Source organism: Scardinius erythrophthalmus (genome assembly GCF_964197995.2).
Source record: "Scardinius erythrophthalmus genome assembly, chromosome: 8".
Classification (NCBI taxonomy): domain Eukaryota; kingdom Metazoa; phylum Chordata; class Actinopteri; order Cypriniformes; family Leuciscidae; genus Scardinius; species Scardinius erythrophthalmus.
In genome coordinates, this window is record NC_138228.1 from 3,589,005 (window position 1) to 3,613,140 (window position 24,136).

At 36.7% G+C, this 24,136-nt stretch overlaps 3 protein-coding genes across 4 annotated transcripts in view; all 3 read left to right on the forward strand.

Moving 5' to 3' along the window:
• Nucleotides 1-1,419, forward strand: part of prtga (protogenin homolog a (Gallus gallus)) — a 50,588-nt gene extending 49,169 nt beyond the window's left edge. The window contains exons 18-19 of the mRNA XM_081372336.1: nt 20-118; nt 846-1,419. Coding sequence (XP_081228462.1) covers nt 20-118; nt 846-1,214 — 468 coding nt within the window. The 3' untranslated portion in view covers nt 1,215-1,419. The remainder of the gene's footprint in view (nt 1-19; nt 119-845) is intronic.
• Nucleotides 1,420-6,301: 4,882 nt separating this feature from the next.
• Nucleotides 6,302-12,019, forward strand: pygo1 (pygopus family PHD finger 1). The gene is made up of 3 exons (XM_081373250.1): nt 6,302-6,514; nt 7,514-7,599; nt 8,220-12,019. The coding sequence occupies exons 1-3, from the start codon at nt 6,466-6,468 to the stop codon at nt 9,234-9,236; spliced, it is 1,152 nt and encodes a 383-aa protein (XP_081229376.1). The 5' UTR covers nt 6,302-6,465; the 3' UTR covers nt 9,237-12,019.
• Nucleotides 12,020-12,721: 702 nt separating this feature from the next.
• dnaaf4 (dynein axonemal assembly factor 4) lies at nt 12,722-22,359 on the forward strand. 2 transcript variants are annotated; one of them, XM_081372165.1, is made up of 9 exons: nt 12,722-12,911; nt 13,039-13,186; nt 14,172-14,302; nt 14,770-15,004; nt 15,124-15,254; nt 15,808-15,917; nt 16,642-16,795; nt 16,862-16,967; nt 21,560-22,359. In XM_081372165.1, exons 1-9 carry the CDS (start codon nt 12,789-12,791, stop codon nt 21,595-21,597), a joined length of 1,176 nt encoding a protein of 391 aa, XP_081228291.1. In that variant the 5' UTR covers nt 12,722-12,788; the 3' UTR covers nt 21,598-22,359. The 2 variants fall into 2 exon arrangements, with proteins under 2 accessions (XP_081228291.1, XP_081228290.1); XM_081372164.1 differs by lacking the exon at nt 21,560-22,359 and adding an exon at nt 17,482-18,032.
• Nucleotides 22,360-24,136: the final 1,777 nt, after the last annotated feature.

Below are 24,136 nucleotides of genomic sequence, written 5' to 3' on the forward strand. Positions count from 1 at the left end.
TTGCATTTCATTGTTTTAGGGCGGAACAAATCTGATCATTAACAGTTATGGGCCAGTGAAGCACACCGTTGAGAAGAAGAAAACGAAGAGATGGAGCTTCTTTAAGAAGGATGACAAGGTATGAAACGGTCTTTATTAAAGAAACGGTCAGATCAGATGACCAACACCCAGATGACATGTCAGTCCCGAATGAGGGGTAATTTGGGTGAATCTCACAAAATGAGCATCAGCAACAGAAATATGAAATGACTTCATTAAATATCTATTATTATTATTATTTAAAATATTTAAGGTAGTAAATCCCACCATGATGTATAAACCTTATATCTTATAAAATTTTTTTGGACTAAAATATAAATATTAGATGAAAACTTTAATTTATTTTAGGTTTTGAAATATAATACTTATTATATTTTAAGTAGAAAACTGAATAAAATGACAAAAGCAAAAAGCAATTTAATACTAAATCTAACACATTTATTAAATCTGGTTAAATCAGAAAATATAAACATTACGTTTTAATAAGAATATATTATTCAATTTTTTTTAAATTCATTTAAATAATACATCAGTTTTTTTAACAGTGATGAGAATCTGAGGGAAATATACTGTGAATGCATTGAAAATGTTTAAAAAAAACTGATACAAAAATAAAATAGACTTCTTTTTTTCAGCAAAATATAATTTTATATCTGTTTAACTATGCTTTTGGGATGAAATATGATGGGGTTTGTGAGATTCACCCACATTAGTGCTCTTTTTTTACATTTTCAGTTTCAAAACAGTTTGTATCTTCGACCCTCCTTCCGTCTCTGTTGTTTACGGGTGTTTTCTGCTCCTATCAGGATGTGAAGAAGGTCTCCAGTCCTTCATATTCCTATCATCAGGGAACCACCCTGCTGTGTTATACGGAAACATCACCTCAACACCCGCCGTCGTCCCTGCAGGGCCTGTTTGAGCCAGCGGGGGGCGACAGCGAGGGCTCGCACTCCAGCGAGGGCAGTCACGAGACGGGCGACTCGGGACGATTCTCTCACGACGACACGGAGGCGACCAACCTGTCTCTGGGTGTCGACAGTCGCCCGGTTTCCCTGCAGGACGAGGCGTCGGATGAGTTTACAGAGAAACAACTGCATCTCCACGTGATGCCGATGGCAGAAGTGACAGACACTACATTTCAGCAACAGGAAATGATTGAGCTTCATCCTGTTTAGCAGAAACCCTTGCGTTCTCTGGCGCCCCCTGCTGTTTAAACGGACTACTGAGCAGAAAACTCACGCTTTGTGTGGACGACCCGAGACGTTCACACATGCTCCGCTTTCTCGGTGAATGTATTATTTGTTTCTCTCTTCTTCTTTTCGTTTTTATAAATGATTGTGTGTCTGAAAGAAAGTAGAATCTCACCCACCATGAATGTGTAAAAAAAAAAAAAAAAAAAACGTCCAAAAATGTGCAACGCGACTGTGGCATTTTCTGACGTAACCTCATCGAGAGAGGAAAGCCTCTCTTAACTTCCTAATCTACCTCAGTTTACTTACTAAATATTTAATATCCACTTATACACTCGACAACGTTTTTTCCTTTTCGCTGAGTTTGTGTGTTTGTCTGTGTTTATTGTTTGTTTAGTCCTGAAGTATGGGATTGCAGAAGTGTTTTACCTATTTTGACCCGGCGTGATGCAACAAATCTGCTGTATAACACAATTACAGCCAATCAGAACATAGTTGATGTTTAATATGCAGAGCTAAGGACCAATAGGATTTCATGGTGGGCGGAGCTACCCAGCTCAACACTCATCAAATCTGCTGAATCTGCTGACACAATTACAGCAAATCAGAACATAGTTGATGTTTAATATGCAGGACCAATAGGATTTCACGGTGGGCGGGACTATCAGACCTCTCATCAAACTTTGTCCCAGATTTATTGCGTCACGCATGGTTAGGAATAGGATGGTGTTTTATACCTACCTCAGGTTCAGAAACGTCAAACTTTGAATTGAGCGTTTACGTAGGATTGAGTATTTTGTCTTTATTTGTGATTTCGTCATATGAATGTGTGTATTTTTGCTCTTATAGTCCCTGTTTTATACTACCTCATTTTACCTTTTTGATTTTTAGCTGTAGTTGTGTTTTTATTTGCTTCATCTCAGGAATCATTTGAAAAGCCATGTGTTTTGTAGTGACATGGTTTGATCGACAGGGTATCTTCCTCGAGTCCAAGGGCGGTTGACCCGTACTGAATGTGTGCGATTTGTTGTGGAGATGGATTTGTTTTTCCGTAGTTCATTTCTTCCTGTCTTCTTCTTTTGAGTACGAAGTAACCAAAAATGCTTGAACTGACGTTTCGTAGTTCAGCAAAACCGATAGCTTTAAATAATGGCCTTAATGTGTGTAGAGCTGCGCAGATACACCATCAGGAGATTCAGTTGATTGCAGTCGAGTGATTGTTCTAGAAAACCAAAAATAATTATCAAATCTTAAGAGTAGACTGATCATGAAACCTTTTTGCCTCAAAAGATATCTATTTTTCTTGATATACAGTATATGTACTACTGAGTACACATTTTAGGTTCTGTAGTGCTTTGAAATAGTTGATGCTATTTTAGATTTAGGAACATGAGCGTAGCACTTTTCTTTCAGGTTAGTTTGTAGGTGCAACGGTGACACGCCATCATCTGCAGGACTGTTTGCGCTTTCATTTGTTCTTTCATGTTCGCTGGTCTCTGGGATGAAGAGATGACAATGAGATTATCCTTGAATCAAACCAAAGATGTTTCACCCAGAGACCAACGGAAAAAAGAGCTGCTTTAGAAAACGTCCTGCGATCAAACGAGGTGTCATATTTCACTCCGAAATCAAGAGAAAAATTAGAAATTACATTTTGCATAAGAAACTTATTTTCAGACCAAATTGCATTGTGACATTATTAAGCACATTTCACCCCTAAATTCTCAATAACATAATCTCTTAACATATATTTAATTATAAATTAATTCATGAAAATAATTTTGGCAATGCAAAATATAATTTCTTATTTTTTCATTTTCTTTTAAAGTGAAATATCAGCTAGAAATGTTCATGATGGGCTTTATGAGATTCACCTCCTTAAATCAAATATCGCAGTTATCAGATTCCCTTATTAGAATTTCACGTTCAACATGGATGTTATTGTACATGAATATTATATACAAAGAGAGAGATATTATTATATTATATTAATAAACATTCCATGTGGCTGAAATTCTTCTCAATCAGGGGAAATTGATTGGCCACTGTATGCATTTCAATCAGAGAGACACAATCAGTTAAAAAAAATATTAATTTTCAAAGCAAACAGCCTGAAACCAAAGAATGTCGTCACCGTTGCACGGATGATTATTAGAGATTCATTTGCATGGTGTTTTGTCATTGTTCACTTGTTACAAAGCTTTATATTCCTAAGTAGATTTGATTTCTACGTACTGAAAGACATCAGGAAACCAAAAACAGTGTTACGCAGCTCGGTTATGACTTTCAATTAAACCAAAGATGATGGATTTCATGCCTTTTGTTTCCTTTTATAACTTTTCTCACTGGAGGAGAAATATTGTATTGTTTTTTCAATGTTTTTTGGGATGATGTACCCCGTATTCTGTGAAAATACTGACGTAATATTTGGTTTCTCCCTGCTGAAGAAAAAAGCTCAAAGCTGGCTTGCTGGTTTAAACTGGTCTAGCTGGCCTCCCAGCCTGACTAGAGGCCAAGACCTTGCTGAAAACACACTCCAGCCCAGCCTGACCAGGGGAGAAAATGCTTGTTTTAGCTTTATTCAGCAACCCAGACAGCAACGTAGTGTCGGCCCAGATCCAGATTAGCGTTGAATCCACATGTACCAGATGTGGGCCGGATCTGGGCCGACACTATGTTGCTGTCTGGGAAAATTTGATGCCGGAATTGTTGTTTTTGATATAAATTTGAATATGCTTTAGTGTTTTAGAACAATATTGATTGTTGTCTTAAATTGTTGACTTCGCTTTGGGCGTTTTCTTTGTGTGTGTGTGTGCGCAAGTGTAATTCCATGCATCAGTTCTTTAGCTACATAGAAGCTGATTCGCAACAAACATTTAGAAATGCAGCATCATAAAATATGTCAAAAGTTTAGGAGCTGCATTTGCTGAAGGGTTTCTTTCTCACGGCATATTATGCATCTAAACAGATGATCTCTGTTCATGCAAGATAAAAACTTCTCAGGTTGCATGTCCAGGTTCACCCATCACCCTCACTGAGGTGATGTTACTCAGGAAATCCAGTTTCATGTCACTTTATTTAGTACTGATGTGAACTGCACTTGCTCAAACTCTTGATTTTCGAATGGATTCTGTTCTGCATTCTTCTGTTGAAGTGTTTTATTCTGAATTTGCCTAAATTGAAGGGGAAAAGGGAGAGCTTTGAGAACTCTTCTGAAAGCAGTGAATGTTTGGTTTCCGCAGGTCTCGCTCCTGTGAGTTTCCATTGCACTGCAGCAGTAAATCTTTCTAAGCCTTAAAACTGAATGTATTTCTTAATAAATAAAATTCCACTTGTTAATCTTCTGCTGTGCTTTTCAAATACATGTACCATGTGTTTATTGGAAGATTTGTTTTCCTGTTCGACAATACGGTGTAATGTTTATGCCAAAAGGGTATACATTTACAATAGATCCCCCCCCCCCCTACCAAATAAGATTGTTTATACAAATTTCCAGTTTAAATAAAAATATTGAAAAGTATCAGTTGTCTCTTTTCTCTTGAAGAATTTTATTTGAGGTGTTTGCTAAGAATTAAAAAAAATATCTCAAAGAATTATATGAATGTGTGCATGTAATTTTTAGTAAGTGCATTAGTATTTAGAAAAACATATAATGTATGTACTGTATGCATAGTGCTGGACAAAAGTTTGTATCTTGAAAAATCTTGAATTATAAAAAATCAGGTTATAAAAAATATTAAGCAGCACAACTGTTTTCAACATTGACAAAAAATCTGATTTCTGAAGGATCATGTGACACTGAAGACTGGAGTAATGATGCTGAAAATTCAGCTTTGAGTCACAGAAATATAAATATATTTTAAAGTATATTAAAATAGAAAACCATTTTTTTAAATTGTAATATTATATTGTAATAAATTTCACAATATTACTGTTTTCTTTCCTGTATTTTTGATCAAATACATACAGGCTTGATGAGCCTGCAGGCTGTAATGTTAAGAGACTTCTTTCAAAAACATTAAAAACAATAATAATATATATAGTTTGGTGTCACACACAACACACACACATATATACGAAAGGTAAATTAAAACTTTTAAAATGCAGTCAGAAAGCACTTTCTAATAGAATAACATTACATCAGCGAATGATCATTATCTCACAGGTCGTGTTAGACGCACTTTACAGGAGGTAAAGGTGGGCTGGATGTTTTAGGAGGTGGGCTGCTAAAAAAAAGAGTGTTTTACAGTCACTGTTGATACATTTAATGCATACTTGATTAATAAAAGTATTTTTTTTAGTCTACGCTTCAGACACACACACATACACACACACGTGCTTTGATGGAGAGGGGTATCTGCGCTCACGCACGCGCACTCCACCGACGCGCCGCTTTACTCTCAGCCTTTACATATATCGCGCTAAAGTAAACTAACACAAGCTCGAGTCGCCCGTTTCCGTGACCTGCCCCGTAAAACAACAAGTCAAAGGTGTCCGCTCCTCCCAAACTTTATACACGGGTGCAGTTTTCCTGCTCGTGCAATTACCGAAACTACTATGGCAAAGGCTTACTCTTTGAATATAAATGAGGCCGTACTGACGTCGTCCATGACGTCCTCTTTAATATTAATGATATGAGAACGCTGCGGTCTGCGGAAGTAGTCGTGTCCCAAATGACGCACTATACACCTGTAACGACTTATACACTATTTACTTATGCACTATGCACTCAACCGAGTAGTGTATGGATTTTATAAGATTATTTTGTCACTCAACATCGGAGTCTGATAGCCCCTCCCCCTCCGCGGTGACAGTTGAGTTCATGAAGTGTCCAACATTCCACACTTGTTTTTTTCGGTTAAGCGCATCATCCGGGTATTTAAAGTGTAGTTTTTGAACGCTACTCCCACTATTTATACCACAAAACGGCATAAAATAGTACATAATTACGCGAATTGAGTCGCACCGTTTGTCTTATGAATATTAAATAGATTTTGATGACGTCATTTGTATACTTCAAATGGCGACGGTTTCGCTCATGAATATTCATAGCAATAACCTTCGCCAAAGTAGGAATAGCAAATTCGCTTCCCGGTCGCGCACGGAGAGCCGCCGCCGCCGCCGCCGTGATTGCAGTGAAACGGGGGAAGAACGAGACGAGTTGACTACAATCACTCTTTCTGACATCAAAGTTACACCATTTTCCCGTTTGAGTCATGATGTGAGGGAGCTTGTAATGTCCACAGAGCAGGATACAGATTCATTCTCTCTAAAACGAAACCGAGGTAACGTGGATTTTCCGTGTTTTATAGGCTTTGATTCGGTGTCGGTGTAATTACCGGAGCGACAGCAGCGGTCGGCCTTCAGGCCTTCGGGGAAGAACAGAAAAGTAGACTGCGACATATTCAGATACGTGCTTCTGAAAGGAGAGCATGTCAGGCCTCAAAGTGAAGGCTGTCAGATGAACGCTACTTTACAGGGAGTTTTGGGGAAGTTTGGAGTCGATCAGCAATTCGAGAGAAATCATATCAACGTTTATTTATTACACGCACATCAATAGAGCATGCAACATTAAAACTGGCAATGACATGTCTATGAAGTAACATAAAAAAGCAAAAATCACAAAAGTTAAAAGTTACAAGAAGGTAGTGAAAATGATAGCAATGGTTGCATCATTATCAAAATGGTTTGTTTTGTCTTATTTTCTGAAAATGTAGTTTCTAAAGTCTAATGAAACATGTTTAACAACACTGCAGTGCTACTGTTTATTGTTGTAAGCTTCTAATGTAATGTTGGTGTAAGACTGTAACACTTTATTTTAGTGTTAGTGTCATACATGTAGTTAGTATAGTAATAACTATAAAATATACCTAATTACATTCAACTAAACCAAACTCAATCCTACTCTAACCCTATAGTAAGTACATGTATTTACTTAATATTACTCAGTACTTAAATGTATAAGTACACTTATTTGAATGTGTCTGTGTTACAGTGGAATTATACATTTAAGTACTGAGTAATATTACTTTAAAACATGTACTTACCATAGGCTTATGGTTAGGAATAGGGTTTAGTTGCATATAATTATGCATAATAATTTATAGTTATTACTCTAGCCATGTAACCATGACACTGTAAAATAAAGTGTAACCACAGATCGAACTGTCCATCAAGCCATTATACGGGGACCATATGTCAGTGCTATAGACATGATATGTATTGGATTGACTATAAATATTTTAGAGGATGATTTTATTTGAACTCGCTTTTTGACTCTACAGGAGGTGAAGGTGGGCTGGATGTTTTAGGAGGTCCTGGGCTCTTACTGGGAATCCCTGATAAAAAGAGACGCAAGTCGAGCACACAGGTACTGTATGAAACTCTTCTCAACTGGTTCCAGAACTGTTATTGTTGTTGTTGTTATGGTACTGTTATTCATCAAGGATGCATTAAATTGATCAACAGTGACCGTAAAGACATTTATAAGTTAAAAAAGAGTCTATTTCAAACAAATGCTGTTCTTTTAAACCTTCCATTCGTTGAAAAAATGAATCACAGTTTCCACAAAATCTTTACAATAATCATACATGTTTCTTGAGCATCAAATCATCATATTAGAATGATTTCTGAAGGATCATGTGACACTGAAGACTGGAGTAACGATGCTGCAAATTCAGCTTTGATCACAGGAATAAATTACACTTTACAATATATTCACTTAGAAAACCTCTATTTTAACATGTTATAATATTTCACTATTTTTACTGCATGTTTGATCATATCAATGCAGCCTTGGTGAGCAGAAGAGACTCAAAAACAGATTTTTGAAGTAGCTTTTCATGAGCATTTCATGGTCTTGATGTGTTTAGCAAGTGAGGCAAGATCTAGAAGAAAAGCAGTCTGTAAATATGAAGAAAATCTGCTCTTTGTGCATCAGAGGTTTTGATTCATATTCAGGAGTGAAAATAAAAGTCTCTTTCTCCACAGGTGCCGTCCTTCTCTCCTCTGTCTGAATATGCTCCTCCACCAAACACCAGCTCAGATCACCTAATAGCTGCCAATCCTTTCGATGACAATTACAACTCTCCATCTCTGAAGCCGCTGCCTCCTGCTAACCCTTATTTTGGACACTCGCATTACCCAGGGTTCAGTGGCTATGGGCCGCCCAGGATGGCCCCGCAAATGCCCCAAAGGATGCCTTCTCCCTACGGGCCTCCTTACCAGATGCGAAACCAGTCCGTGGTCTTCAACCGAGTACCGGGCTTTAACTACGGTCATGCCGAGAACCCGCATTACGGGCAGCCGTTCGGTGGCGGAAACAACAACCGCATCCACTTCAGATCAGAGCATGTCAATCAGATCCCACTTCAAAATCTCAGCCAAAGCGGGAGTCCTGTAGGCGCTCCTGGTTTCGGTCCGGAGGGAAATCCAGCTCGGGATATGAGCCCTAACCTCTCTCAGCAACAAAATAACTTCACCAAGTCCAGCACGCCAGCGCCTAAACAGGACCCGAGCGAAGCCGCGAGCAAAAACGCCACGCAGAACCCCTCGCCACGCAAGCAGAGTCAAAACTGTGAAGAGAACAATCCTCAGGACAACACGCCAGAGTCGAAGACGAAGAGACAGGACGGGGGAGCGGGAAAACTCAACGGCGTCATTCACTCCAGTAAGTCGGCGGATCAAGCTCGCAGAACCGGAGCTTTGACCAATAATAAAGTCTTGAACAGAAGGAGAACGTCCTCCTCGTCCGAGCCCGTCTACCCGTGCGGGATATGCCTGAGCGAAGTCAACGATGACCAAGAGGCCATCCTGTGCGAGGCCTCGTGTCAGAAGTGGTTCCACAGAGTTTGCACGGGGATGACGGAGACGGCGTATAATCTGCTGACGGCGGAGATGTCTGCGGTCTGGGGCTGCGACTCCTGCATGGAGGACAGCGCAGCGCACCTGCGGAAAACCAGAGAGGTGTCGGGGACGCCTGCTGTGAGCGGAGAAGGACAGTCGTGACTGAGGCTGACGTTCAAGTGAACTGTTTCTCTTTGAGTTCCAAAGTTACTTTTGGCTTGTTTTGTTTCTACTCAGAAATATTTCTCCCAAAATGAAAGTTCTGTTAGAATTTACTCATCTTCCTATTTAGGGGATGCACCAATATTGTCCGATACCGATAACTCTTTATATTTTGAAAGCCGATAACCGATATATTGGCTGATAAAATGAAAATACAAATTTTTATATAATTTTTGTAAGTCTCACCATTAAAAGCCATGTCCCAAACACACAATTATAATATTCTCACTGTAATTTTATGAAGCCGATATGACAGGCTTGTATGTTGCACTTAATTGTATTTTCCAATCATATTTCAAGCAATTCAGAACCATTACGTTGCACCGTGCGCATCTGAAGTGTCTCAGCTGAAGGAAATAATACATTACTTATAGGCTTTAATAAATCAGCCAAATTTTCTTATCGGGCCGATAATGATAACATTAAAAATGAACATATATCGGCCGATACAGATATGGTGGCTGATATATCGTGCATCTCTATTCCTATTGTTAAAACTTGATCTATTTACTGTTGTTTTTTTTCAGTGAATCACAAAGGAGAAAGTCATAGGGGAACATCTTGAAGGTTATTAAATGATTTTAAATCATTTTTGAAATATACACTACTGTACAAATTTTGGGGGTCTGTAAGATTTTTTTTATGTTTCTGTAAGAAGTCTCTTCTGCTCACCAAGGCTGCGTTTATTTGATAAAAATATATAAATATATTAAAAATAGATATATATAAAAATTTTCAAAATTACAATTTCAAATAACTGTTTTCTATGTGAATATACGATAAATTAAGTATATGAGTCACATGATCTTTCAAAAATCATTCCAATATGATGATTTGATGCTCAACAAACATTTCTGATTATTATCAGTGTTGAAAACAGCTCAACAGATCAACATTTGTTTGAAACTGAAATCTTTTGTAACATAAAATGTCACTTTTGTCCTTGCTGAATAAAAGTATTGTCTTTCGAAAGAAAAAAATATGGTACTAACCCCAATGATTTGAACAGTAGTGTACTTGTTTTGGGCTGAATTAGTCCTTGTTAGATGTCTAATGTTTCTAATGCCTTTAAATCCAGAGGTCAGGCTGTGCTTATGAAACGGCCCTTCGTTTCAGTGATTGTTCTCGGTCAGACGTCTTCCTTTGGCTCGCCTTGATTAATGTATGAAAAAACTCATTTAATATCTGCGATTGGTTAGTATTCTTACATTACAGCTGTAACTCTTAACAGTCAGGATTCAGGTTTCAGAGTAACTCAAAATCACAAGCAGCATTTGATTTATCCAGAAAGATCTTCTACTGTCAAGTCTAAAGTTTAAACTCGAGTAATCTGCCAAACTAGCAATACGTGATGCTCTGAAACTTGAGAGTGTTTTGTAGATGCTGATCATTTAATAGTTAACATGATTGGGCCTTTCTCATTGAATGTAGAATGTAGCATATTTTCTGATGAGAATCATCGCGTCTTGTTTCACTTCAGCGGCATGTAGTTTAGTATTAGTGAGCAATGTTACTGGTTGTGATGGATTTTGCTTGGCAATGTTCCTTCTTTTTACTGTTTTTCAAACAGCTTTGCTCTCTGATTGTTTTATGATCAAATGAAGTGAAAATCTTGAGAGCCAGAAAACAAGTTGACATTGAAACTTTGGATGCGCTTGATGATACTTTTGTAAGTTTTGTTATTTGATGCTTTCTTTACTGGGTTGATTGACATTTTTATTTTGGCCAAAACTGAGGAGGATTTGTTACTTGAAGGCCTTATTTCCAGGCATAATGCATTAAATAGCACAATACATATATTTATATTGACAAAAATAATTTGTGCATCAGTCCTTTTAACCAGTTATCTCCCAAAATTATCTTAGTTTAATGGTGCAGTGGTCATGGGTGAATCTCACGAATCATGTGCAGGTCATAATTCACCCCAAAGGAAATAGATAAATAAGAAATTATATTTTGCTTGAAGAAAATTAAGATTGTTATACTGTATGATGATAATTGCTTTTGAGAATAATGAGGATTACAAGAAACTCAAAATGTGTTTGTTAGATTCGCCCATATATAATCTCAAATGCTTTCTTTTATTTTCGACTTTTTTTTATTTAGAAAAGTCTTAAAACATGATCCAGCGACATTCATGTTGACTTCAGGTTGGATTTGCTGTTGTTCTCCTCAGAGGATGTTGTCTTGCATTGACCTGGAACACATTTTGGCATCGTGAATGTAAACTTCATGCAACTATTGCTGATCTGACTTCAATTGTTAAGCAAGATAATCTAAACACAGTGTAGTGATTTGTGCAGTAATAATGTGTCTATAAAGACAAAATAATGTAGAAACAATTTTTGTATAATTGGCCAGATTTGACTGTTGACCCCTGGTGCCTTAAATGTATTTTAATAGATACTTAGATCCTGAGCTGATGGCATTGTGCGGTGAATCATTTACCCATTTATCAATATGGGTGAGAATATTTGAATGGAACTTATTTTATAACGGGACAATGAATGTACGGAGCCAATAATGAACAATATGAAGTGAATACATTTGTGGCATCCTCAAAACCAAGCTGGTACAGCACATAAAGTTTATTGAATGTAAATTAAAGTTATCTTGTGTGTTATGATAACTCATATTTCTCTGTGAAAAACAGCCTTGTTTAATAGAAAAACCTTGGAAAAGCCATTATTCAAATGTGTTATTTGAACTGCGTTTAATAAAACTGATTTTAAAAAGACATTTTCCCATATGCAGTCAATTAATTTTACTGAGTTTTGATTTATGTTTTATTTGAAACATGTGATAATGTTAACATGTCTCACAGTAACAAATTATTATGCAGAGTATGACCCAACATAAAATTAATTCTGACAGAAATGGATAATTGTAGTAGATGTAAGTGGCAATATTAAGCAGAGCACATATAACTGTAATAACCTCTGAACTTCTAATACATATTCTGTTTACTTTATTTCATGTATGATTAAGTATGATAAAGTTTGATTTTGAGGGGAAACGCTAAAGATGAGGCGAGACAGATATGCGTCAACGCGTCCGCCATCTTGGAACGGTTAGCGTGTCGTCACTCACAGTAAGAATCAGTGATGTCACAACATGTGAAACCGCTGAGATTTAAATTCCCGTAGAAATGGGATACCATTTCACAGGTGAGAATGTGTTGGTTTGTGTTTTTATGTGTTAACCCAATATTATACGTTTTTACTATGGTAACTTTTAATGTCATGTTTGTCTTGTTGTTTTCTGTTAGTTTAGCAAAATCATCTGCTGAAGTCTATTGCAGATATAGATATTCATACATGCGTCTCTTTAATCACGGACCGGCTTTGACCGTTCCAATATGGCGGACGGCTAAAGCGACTGACTGGTGGAAAGCGGAAATGATATACCACCATCGATCGCTCCGCCCCTTAGCAACCACAGCCACATTGTAGCAACCAGTATTTACGTCTCTCTCCGAAGAGTCAGTCAGACATGCCGCTGATAGTGAGAGATCATACATGGACTCAAAACCAGAGCACAGTTTATATCAGCGTCCCTTTAAAAGGAGCGAAGACCACTAATGTCCATGTCATCTGCACGGATGAGTATCTGAAGGTCAGCATTACATAGAATGTGTAACTTTAACATGCCATAGTCATGTGTGTAAGTTAAGTTAACTGGAGAAACACGAGACGGTCTCATGTAAAGCTACTCGCTTCATGTGTGTTGAACTGTTGCACAGGTGAGTTTCCCACCGTTTCTGTTCGAAGTTTTCCTGTTTGAGCCAATAAATGAGGAGAAAAGTGAAGCCAGGATTGGGAACGGTGTTGCAGTTTTCACAATGCAGAAGAGGAGAGAGGAATTCTGGGAGCAGCTCTTTACAAACATTGGTAGGAGATCTTTCATTATTTCATTACATAGAAATATACTCATGATGTCCACTAGTATACTTCTTTTAAACTAAAAATAAGAAAGTGTACTTTATATGTACTTCTCAGAAATATACTTATAAGTACACTTAAGTATACTTGACTATAAAAGTCTAAGTATATTTGGCCTATACATCATGTACTCAATCTTTTGATCGAGATTTACTTACAAATATAAATTAAGTATTCTAAGTATACTTGGCTTGTAGTTGTCTAGGAGTAGCCTATTAAATACTTTTTTCACGTAGTTTTACATACCGTCTTACATTGTTTTAAAATATTGATTTATAATCAAAACAGATATTTTCCTAATTTTGAGTATGCAAAAGTTTTTAAACGCAGACATTTCTTTTGTGTATTGTAAAAAATAGTTAAAGTACAGTTAAAGATATATTTCAAGTATAAAAATGATTACGTAAATAGGAAGGAACATAGTATACTTAAAGTAATAAAAATAATATATAAATAGTAAATTATAAGTATGATGTTATGTTCACTGCAGTAGAACTAGTAATCTAGTAGTTTACTGAGATTGACATTATACATATTCAATAAAAAGACAAAGTGCACTTTCATAAACTAAAAGAATTGCTACAAGTATTCGACCAGTAAACTATCAGTATACCTATAAGTTCACTTGTATAGTTGCAGTACAAATGAAAAACTTATTTGTAAACTAGTTGTGTACTACTACTGTTACACTTAAAGTATACTTAAAAGTATACTTTTACACACTAAAAACTGGGGCAATTTGGTTTCAATTTGTATTGAAATAGTACACTTAAAAGTATACTACTAGTACATTGATGTTAGTGTACTTGCTACATAAAGTATACTTAAAATATACTTGAACTTTACTCATGTATGCTTAATAAAATTAACTTGATGTATGGGGTTGTATTTGAGACGTACAGTTATTATAAAAGCGTATGTTTTTGTTCCACAGATAAAGAGCAACAGAAGCAGGTTCGAGAACGAGCAATTCTCAAAGTTCAGGAGAAAGAAGCAGAAAAGTCTAAAGCCAAAGCCTCCAGGATTCAGCAGGAGAAGAAATATGCGCTGGAAACCATGATGAAGGTCGAGATTCAGTTTTACTTTCTTGATATGCTCACATTATCACATTGGAGTCAGAATATAAGGTTCTGGTGTTTAACTGTCATTTTAATCTTATATTATTTTTTATTTTGCATAAATAATGATAAATAATGATTAAATAAATGAAGATTAATTTAATGCACATTTCCCCCTAATTATGATTCTCATTAAATTATTATAACTGTACTGCAATAATAGGAGTCATCAAGCCTAGTCAGTGTTTGTTTGTCTTTTGTTTAATAATTAAAATAAATTAAAAGAAGTACAACAAATGATACCAATAGGTATACATTTTTGATTTAGTGTATTTTTAATCTACCCTATTTTGAATAAATGCATATATACTGTTTATTTTCTGTATATAATTTGGCACAGATCTTTTTCTCCTGTATCTGACTGTTGTCTGGATCATTATTAGTTTGCTGCTGAACTCTCTGCCTGTGTTTCAGCTTGAGGACGAGGAGCGGGACAGGATTCAGAAGATTAAGGATGAAGAGTGTGCGAGAGCCACGGCAGAACTGGATTTCTGGAGAGAAACGCAGAGGAAAACAGCAGAAGAAAAGGAGAACCGGCAAAAGCTGCACGGAGCCGGCAAGCGCGACAACAAGCCGGTTTATCAGAGAACAGAGCGAGCAAACGTTACTCCTGCAATCACACCACTGCACAACAGCATCACTACATCTGGTACACAAGCTTTCATTCTCAGATCCAGAGCAGATCTAATGTTCACTGTTCTTCATGAGGTTCGGCTCTTCACATCAGAAAGCAGAAGTCAAAATATATTTGCCATATTTCCTTGCTAGGGCAGAGAAGCATCAAACCGAAGCCTAAAGATCTGCCTGTTCCCAGATCAGCTGGCTGTATTAAGATCAGCTTCACTCCACGAGTGTTTCCCACCGCGCTCAGAGAGTCTCGCGTGCCGGAGGAGGAAGAGGTCAGATCTGCTTTAACCATAGAGATCAGCACTAAATCCATTCTGTCATGTTGAGGATCACACACACATTAGGGAAGAAACAATATATCGGCCACCATATTGGTATCGTACGATATTGGTTCATTTTTAATGTTATCGTTATCGGCCTGATAAGAAAATTTGGCCGATATATTAAAGCCGATAAATAATGGATTATTTGCTTTAGCCGAGACTCTTCAGATGTTCAACATGATGCTTCTGAACTGCTTGAAATATGATTGGAAAAAAGGAAAATACAGTTCAGTGGAACATGTCTGCCGTATAAGCTACATAAAATTATAATAAAAACATTATAATTGTGTGTTTGGGATGTGGCTTTTAATGGTGAGACTTTTGTTTTTGTAATCAGGCTCTTAAAAATTATTTCAAAATTTGGATTTAGATTTATCGGCCAATATATCGGTTATCGGCTTTCAAATATAAAGAATTATCGGTTTTCGGTATCGGCCAAAATTTTCATATCGATGCATCCCTAATACACATATCATGTCCGTGTGTGTGTGTGTGTGAGCAGTGGTTGAAGAAGCAGGCGGAGGCCAGGAGAGCAGTGGACACGGATCTGGCTGAACTGGAAGACCTGAGCGAGGAAGAGAGAAACCCAGACTGGCTGAAAGAGAAGGGCGAGTGAGTTTCACAGGTCACACTGTGTATATCTGTTTATATCTGTAAACACATAAATCAGCATATAATTCTCTTCCATCAGTTTATCTGCTTTTATATATACACTACTGATCACAAGTTTAGAGTCGGTAAGATATTTTAATGTTCTTGAAAGAAGTCTGCATTTCTTTGATCAAAAATACAGTAAAATCAGTAAAAATGGCAAATATTATAAATAACTGTTTTCAATTGTAATAAACTAAACTGTAATTTATTCCTCTGATCAAAGCTGAATTTTCAGCATCATTACTCCAGTCTTCAGTGTCACATGATCCTTCAGAAATCATTCTAATATGATGATTTGATGCTCAAGAAACATTTCTGAATATTATCAATGTAAAAAAAAACTGTTGTGCTGCTTTTTGACTAATTTGATGAACAGAAAGTTCAAAAGAACAGTTTATTTGAAATAGAATCTTTTGTAACATTTTAAATGTATTTACTGTCATTTTTGATCAATTTAATGCATCCTTGCTGAATAAAAGTATACATTTTTCTCTTTTTAAAAGAAAATCTTACTGAGCCAAACATTTGAACAGTAATGTACTGTGTTTGTACACTTAAGTCACACTTACAAATGTTTGAATGTCATTGCATTAGATAACATTTCTAAGCAAGTGTCATTTGTTTTAAAGAAAGACAGTATTAAATACCATAATCACCTACTTTGTTTTCCCTTTTCCTGCAGTAAATTGTTCGTGGCAGGAAACTTCCAGGCCGCTGTCAACGCTTATAATCTCGGCATAAAACTCAACAGGAAGATCCCGGCTTTATTTTCTAATCGAGCGGCCTGTCATCTCAAACTGAGAAACCTTCACAAAGCCATTGAGGACAGCTCTCAGGTCAGTCTCTTCCTCTTTTAAATGACATTTTTATACAGCGGACTGATTTCCTTCACTCTTTCTCAGGCCCTTGAGTTGCTGACGCCTGCAGTCTCTGCAAACGCTGCTGCTCGACTGAAGGCTCACGTGAGGCGAGGGACAGCGTTCTGTGAACTACAGCTCTATGTGGAAGGTACTGGAGCATATCAGTCTCATACAGACTAAATGTGTTAAATGTGTGTGAGAAATCTATGCACTGACATTACTTTAAGCAGATAAAAATAACTGATGCTCTCTTTAGGATTGAAAAAAAAAATACATTTGGCTTCCAGTCAGTTCATGAGCTGCAATTTTAAATGAATTGGCCTCGGTTATGATTATGAAATGTATAGTGTGTTCAGTGTTGTCCATCATTAATTATGCCATACAGCAGAACAAAATGTCCATCATTTTCAGATATCAGAATAAATCTTAATCAAAATAAGACTTCACTAAATTGAATATTCACATTAGCACCTGTAAATTATAGCACTCTGGTTTCCCTGGCCAAAAATTTAAACACAACTCTGCATCCTTTTTGCTACTTCCATGCGAATTTAATTCAAACTCAGTATTTATGCATTCTTAATTTCTGCTTGGGAAACTCCTGAAGTGGAGTGTAACATTTATGAAGTATTTCATTATTAAATCAATCTGATGTTTTTTAGGTCTTCTGGATTATCAAGCTGCTCTAGAAATCGACCCACGAAATGAAGCCCTGCGAACTGATACAGACAAGATTCGTGAGATCATACAGGGAAACACGTCACCATCCAGCTCCTAAAAATCCACAGCATGCCGACTAGGATTATGGGTGCAGCTGTGATCAATTCATGAGGACACATGAAAATGTTATGTGTATCTGTGGAATACAAATATACAGCGTTTTTATAATAACTTAAAAACAATAGTCTCAAATACAACATCATATTTATATTTCTATGTAATGAAAGAATGAAAGATCTTCTACTGTTTGTAAAGAGGTCCCACAAATCATCTCAACACCGTTTCCAATCCTGGCTTCACAATTGTTGTTTGTTAATTATTAATGCAAAAACACAATTACAATAAGGCACTGCAAAATCACATAAATTCCTAAAGAACAGAGCACAACTGAGAACTAAAACAAAAATTACAAAAAGAAAAAAAGAAAAACAAATTATACAACTGGGTCTTCTAATAGTTTAAATTTCTTCAATAAACCATATTGTCTTCTTCCACTTTTTGATTTTATCATTCTTAATGATTTACAGTAAATCCAAAATTCTAATAAAAGTTTGTATGTAGGCTATTAGACGGTTTTGCCAGTAGCTGGCGACCAGTGACTATTAAAATGTATTTGATAGAGATTTGTTCAAAAACTCTAAATGAAACTATAGTCTTCATTCATTAATTTGATAATGAACTCTTTTAAATATATATATATATATATTTGTAATAGACTCATTTATAAAATTTTAGACATTTACAAATAGATTATATATATAACAGTAAATAGAACATTTTGTCAGAACATCAAGTAAATTGCATGCTATTTTGTTCAGTTGTTTGTTTTGTTTTCAGAAACGTGGTAGAACCACGATCTGGATTTTTTCATAAATGGATTTAAACCATAAATTAATCTTAAAAGAATATATAATATATTTGGCATCCAACTTATACTAATAGGACTGTTTCTAATATTAAAATGTACAATCTTACAGACCATAGTCTATAGGAAGAAGTCTTTATGTATATTAAAGCTGCTCTAAGCGATGTTGGGTGACGTCACTTCTTGTTGACGTTCAAAGTATTGTCAAACAAAATGGAGGCTAGCTCGACCCTCCCTCCTCCTCATCCTCCCCCCCCCCCCATGCTTCCTGAAATAGTCATGAACCATTTAGAAAAACCAAGGTGGATTTACACACCTGTCCAGCAAAAACAGAGCCACCTGAATGTCGGATTGGAAGCCCTTCTGCCGGCGGAGTTCTCGCTACCTTTTGAACGCTTTTCTGATGTAAATTCGAGACTTTGTGCGTTCCTTCTCCTTTTCCCTATTCTTTGTTATTTGTTCATCGGAACGTCGTCTCTTTGGCCGTGTATAGGCCATATCAAAATTCTCAAGAATATTAATTTTTGACGTTAGTCGTTGTCGTTGTCTAGGACATCTCTCCTCTAGCTAACTTCCCTCTTCATGCTTCTCTCTCCTCCACCCCCCACACCCCCCTTCATGTGCACACGCACTAACCCCCCAACTCCCACCCCCACCCCCAAATCATTCTTGTCGGTTATTGGCTGGAACACTGTTTGTTATGTTTCGTGGTCCAGGCTGGGCCAGTTTGTTTTTGTTGTCGTTTGTGGAGCCTGGGCTGTCTACAGAGACCGCGTTTTCTACAGTGTGTTCGGGGGACAGGCAGCTAGCGATAGTGAGGAGATGTTTGCTGGATGTGACAAAAAATCTTTTGGCCTAAAAAACGTGCGACATCGCTTAGAGCACCTTAAACAAAGCTTTTGGACAATACATTTGAAATGCAATGCTTTTCTCATTTATTGGTCCAAATAAGTGTAACGGAAAGCAGATGATCAGGTCTGCCTTTTTGTTGATTAATCAAATCTAATCAACAAACAAACGGTACTGATTAACCCCTCAAAACAAAACAACAGTGTTAGCAGATGCTCGGTCAGGTCCCCTGAGTTAATCTCATCAACTCAAGAAGATATTCACACTGAAAAGGAAGGACAAAGTTCGCCACGCGGTTCCACGTGTGCACGACTCTGCATACACACACACAAAACACAGACTCCTTATCATGCCCGACCACTTGTGGTCAAAATTACCTTTGTAAAATGTTTAAAATGTATTTCTTGCTGTGCTTATGATCCTTATACCCGAAATACGATATCTTTAAGCTTTATTGATATGTAATCAGTTTAATATGCATGTAATCACGAGAAATCCTGTTTCTTTGTGTTGTTGACTAACAGAATTGTCATTCGCGGTATTGTTTTGTTCAGAAGAACACAACGGTGTTGAATATTTAGCACAGAATATTAGAGGATGCATTATTTGATTAATACCAGTTTTATAAATGTTTATGAACGAAGTTTATTCCGCCAGCATTAGTTAGAAGAGGCGTGTACCTTTCCAAATGAAAGGACATGACCACAATACGTCCTCCCAGGCGATTGGGTCACGCACGCAAGGGGGCGTGACTTGAGCTCCTTCAAAACACAGCGGGCTCTCTCACCTCTCTCTCTCTCACCTCGCTCTCATCCTTCCTCCTCTTCTACCGGCGCGACGCTTCCCCGAGGAACATCCCGGAAGGCCTCGGACAAACACATGTTCGAGTCGTAGCAGCCGTTCCTTTGCAACTAAGTTATATTTGCCTCTTCCTTCACGGAAGATGAAGACGAACTTTCTCGGTAACGTTACATTTCAGTGAGCCTTTTCAAGCTTCCCGCGACACCGGAAGACGCAGTCGAAACAGGACCTCGTCCGCGCTTTCAGCATCAACCAAACAGAGAACAGACGTGCAAGTATATTTATCTGATAAAAGCTGCTTTTCTGGGGTCCGTCGTTTAGGTTTCTGTATGTAACAATTACTAGCTTTTCCCTTCTCTCTATTTCTCTCTTTCTTTCTTTCATTTCATTTTATTCTTATCACGTATGTTATTATTGTTTAAATGTTTGTTTGTGTTTATTGTTTGCATTTTTACGTACGTTTCTATTCGTAGCTCATATAATCTTTAGTCACATTTATTAAAATCCATTTATACTTTTCACTGTCTCTGTGTTTGAAAACCCACCATTCTAAAGTCAATGAAACAAAAGATCCAGCTACAAGCTCGATATTAGACTACATTCAGTAGTTTTAATTAATAAACTCATAAAGTTTACTGTTCGTGGCCAGAACCTAAACTTTCTTGGAGTTTGTAAAGAGATAACCCTTCTTAACTGTGATAATCTCACCTTTACTCGCTGGACGAATAACGATTAGATCAGTTACAGAACCAGTTAATCTCTATAATTGATAAAATAAATGTACATGCGACTTATGAATTATGACCATGAGTCATAATTGTTAATATTTCCAAAATTCCCTATATTCTTGAGCTAATTCAAATTTACCCAAAGTCGTATTCGCTACATAAGAAAACTTTGAGCGGAAACTCACCTGTACAACAGTTCAAGACACATGATCGAGTATTAAATTTTCACAGGTTTCTCTAGATACACAGTATTGTACGTGTGACCGCACTGGTGCATAAAGCCTTATTACAGTAAATAGAGTCTAGATTGTGCAGTATTACTCATACTTGCATAAGACATGCGTGGTACATCCGGATTGGTCGAGCTGCTTGGTTATTTGCATCTGAAAGCCACACCCTGTAGACTTTAAGTTGTCGACTGTATTTCTTTCCACATCAAACAACTGGATTGAAAGTGTACAGACAGCTGTGAATGCTCTGTATCAACTCACAACTTTCACAGGAAGCCACAGGACATCACAAAGCCTATCAACGGAAGGTTTTAATAATATGTGTGATCATTTATGATTGAAGCATAACTAGCTCAATATGATACATTCACAATGATTTGACTGAGCATAAAAATATCACCCCTACGAAGGGTTTATATTTGCATACCTCAATATCACTATCTGTGGATTTAATACGCGTCAATTTAACATTTTACAATTGATCTAAAGTAACACTGATACAAACTGATCACTAGCGCACTCATTTTTATTTCCTGTTTTTCAACAGATGGCAGATTGGCTAGACATAAACCATCTGGTCGATGAAGATTGGTGGGAGAATGCATACAAGTTGTTTCTCGAATATAATCCAGTAGAAAATATTCTGAGACATTCTCAGTTATATATGACCAGAAATAATTTGGATCATTATAGATTCAACTGCAACACACCTGTTCCTCCTCCTGGGAAAGTCAATGATGTTTCCAAAAGAGCCATTTTGGTGGTGATTTCAAGATCAATGAAAAACAGATGGAGTTGGAAGGATCTTCCGCAATCTTCTAAACATGTACCGGATCTGAAAAAAAATCACAAGAAACTAATAAACTGTGTTATTGACCTGATCTATAAAGAGGACGGCAGCCCAAGATCTTTTAAAAAATAGGCTGAACAATATTGATTGATAGTGTGAGTCTGAACTATAAATGTAATTTGCATCACTATAATGGTGATTCTGTTGCATGTTTTAATTGAAATTAGTTTACAAATATTTGGGTTTAATGTTGTTAAATGGTTATTTTTGAATAAGAAAATGATGTTCTTTTTCTTCATATTACATCCATCAGTTAATCATTTGTACTGTAGTTTGCATCAATAAGACAGTATTGTATACTTTCATGAATTTGTCCATATAATGATCACTTCTATTGATTTATTAACTCAAGATCAAGGTCTTGTTTTGTTGTAATCTGCAATTATATTTGATGAATTTGGGTGCAATAAACATGCACTCAAAAAGGTGAATGTAGTTTTTCGGGAAGACGATTAGTAAAAGATTATAAAGATTATGAATGAAACATTTCTTCGACCTAACCGTTCTTTCTGTGTGATTTAATATTAAAAACATCAGTGCTCGAATTGAACATTTCTCACATGTTGCCGGTCTGCGCCCACACCGAATTACTATTAATAAGACTTAATTAATTGAATGCATCGCTCTATCGATTTTATAAGCTGTACGAACAGAACGGATCAATTATCTGCACAATATGAATGAAGCCCAAGTGTTTAATTTTGCAAAAAGGCCTAGCAAATCATTTATCTTTTTGTGAGCGGCAGTGAATAACCATCAAACAGGGTCTTGAACCTGAGAGGATCATTATAAAGTTCTAAATTATCACAATCAGAATGAGCTTTATTGCCAAGTGTTTACATGCACACAGAATTTGTCTTGGTGACAGGAGCTTCCAGTGCAGAAGAAAGTACAGACATAGGCTACGGAATATATACTGCTTTCATGCAAAACACATCAACCTCTGCTGTCATAAAAATACAGAGTTATTTACATATATATGTGTGCGATAAATCTATGCACTGAAATCACTTTAAGGAGCTAAAAATAACTGATGCTCTCTTTAGGATTTGAAACAAGTAATAAAAACTCAGTGAGTGTTTTAGCGCAATTTTCTCACCTCATGGGATCACAACACTAAGAGATAGCAAATCTTTTCCTGGATTTTTTTTGTGCGTTCCCGAGATTAGACCTTCCTTAACATAATGCCGAAAACCCGAAGTCTCTAGGTGGTCTGGCTGAGGAGTAGATAGAAGTGCAAGATTGGTGCGCACAGACGCACAGAACAGAAATCATGAGTTAACAATCGCAATTTGTCCGGTGGAAAATTGCGCTAAAAATGTAAAATTTGGCTTCCAATCAGTTCATGAATTCGGATTTGAAATGAATTGGTTATGATTATGTCTGTTCAGTGCTTTTTAAAGTTTAATACTGTCTAAAGAAATTAGCACATCCATCATTAATAATGCCATACAGATGAACAAAACGTCCATCTTTTCAGATCAGAATAAATCTTAATCAAAATAAGACTTCACTAAAACTAATATTCACATCAACACCTGTAAATTAGAGCACTCTGGGTTCCCTGGCCATTGCTCCATAAATGAAAAGGTTTGAGTGATATCTGTGCATCATTAAATGTGAGCGAATGTTTGATTATTCTTTTTAACTCTTTTATGAAAATAATGTCAAAGTCAGTTAGAATAATCAAATGTAACAATTTATTATGTCAGGTAAATGTATCATGCCAATGATACATAACCAATTCAAAGATAATCAATACAAAACATCAAAAGCTCTGGATTAAGGAGAAGAGATGCAAACCCGACATTAAAATACATGGTGCTAAGAGTTTTTGGTTACCCTTAGCATCATGGGCCAACATGAATTACAAAAAGGCCCAGAGCCCTTTGCTGCCTTTCATTATATAGACAGAAACTTCTTTCACATGGAAACATCTGGGGGGTAGGAGACCATTTGTCTTGAGAGACCACCTTCCTTTGTTTGCCAGTTATCTCTAAACTCTTAAAAACCTTATTACCTTTTGTTTTACTTCTTTGGAAATGCGACATTTGTACCAGTCACACTGAGACATTTCAAATGAAACATGAATAATACTGTATGATAATTGTTCACATCAAACCATATGTATTTTGGGGTAATTTTCATGTGGTCTCAGCATGAGAGAGGGGGAGAGATGTATTGTGAGGTGAGTTCTCTTACGAGAGTCCTCTCGTACTGCGTTTTATTCAAAACGCTACGGGAAAAGTCTCTTTTCACGAAACACTGAAGCAA

Coding starts and splice junctions, on each gene's coding strand:
- pygo1 (XM_081373250.1), top strand. CDS start 6,466: ATGTCCACAGAGCAGGATACAGATTCATTCTCTCTAAAACGAAACCGA. Junction 6,515..7,513: donor CTCTCTAAAACGAAACCGAG/GTAACGTGGATT, acceptor TTGACTCTACAG/GAGGTGAAGGTGGGCTGGAT. Junction 7,600..8,219: donor GACGCAAGTCGAGCACACAG/GTACTGTATGAA, acceptor CTTTCTCCACAG/GTGCCGTCCTTCTCTCCTCT.
- dnaaf4 (XM_081372164.1), top strand. CDS start 12,789: ATGCCGCTGATAGTGAGAGATCATACATGGACTCAAAACCAGAGCACA. Junction 13,187..14,171: donor GCAGCTCTTTACAAACATTG/GTAGGAGATCTT, acceptor TTTGTTCCACAG/ATAAAGAGCAACAGAAGCAG. Junction 16,968..17,481: donor ACTACAGCTCTATGTGGAAG/GTACTGGAGCAT, acceptor GATGTTTTTTAG/GTCTTCTGGATTATCAAGCT.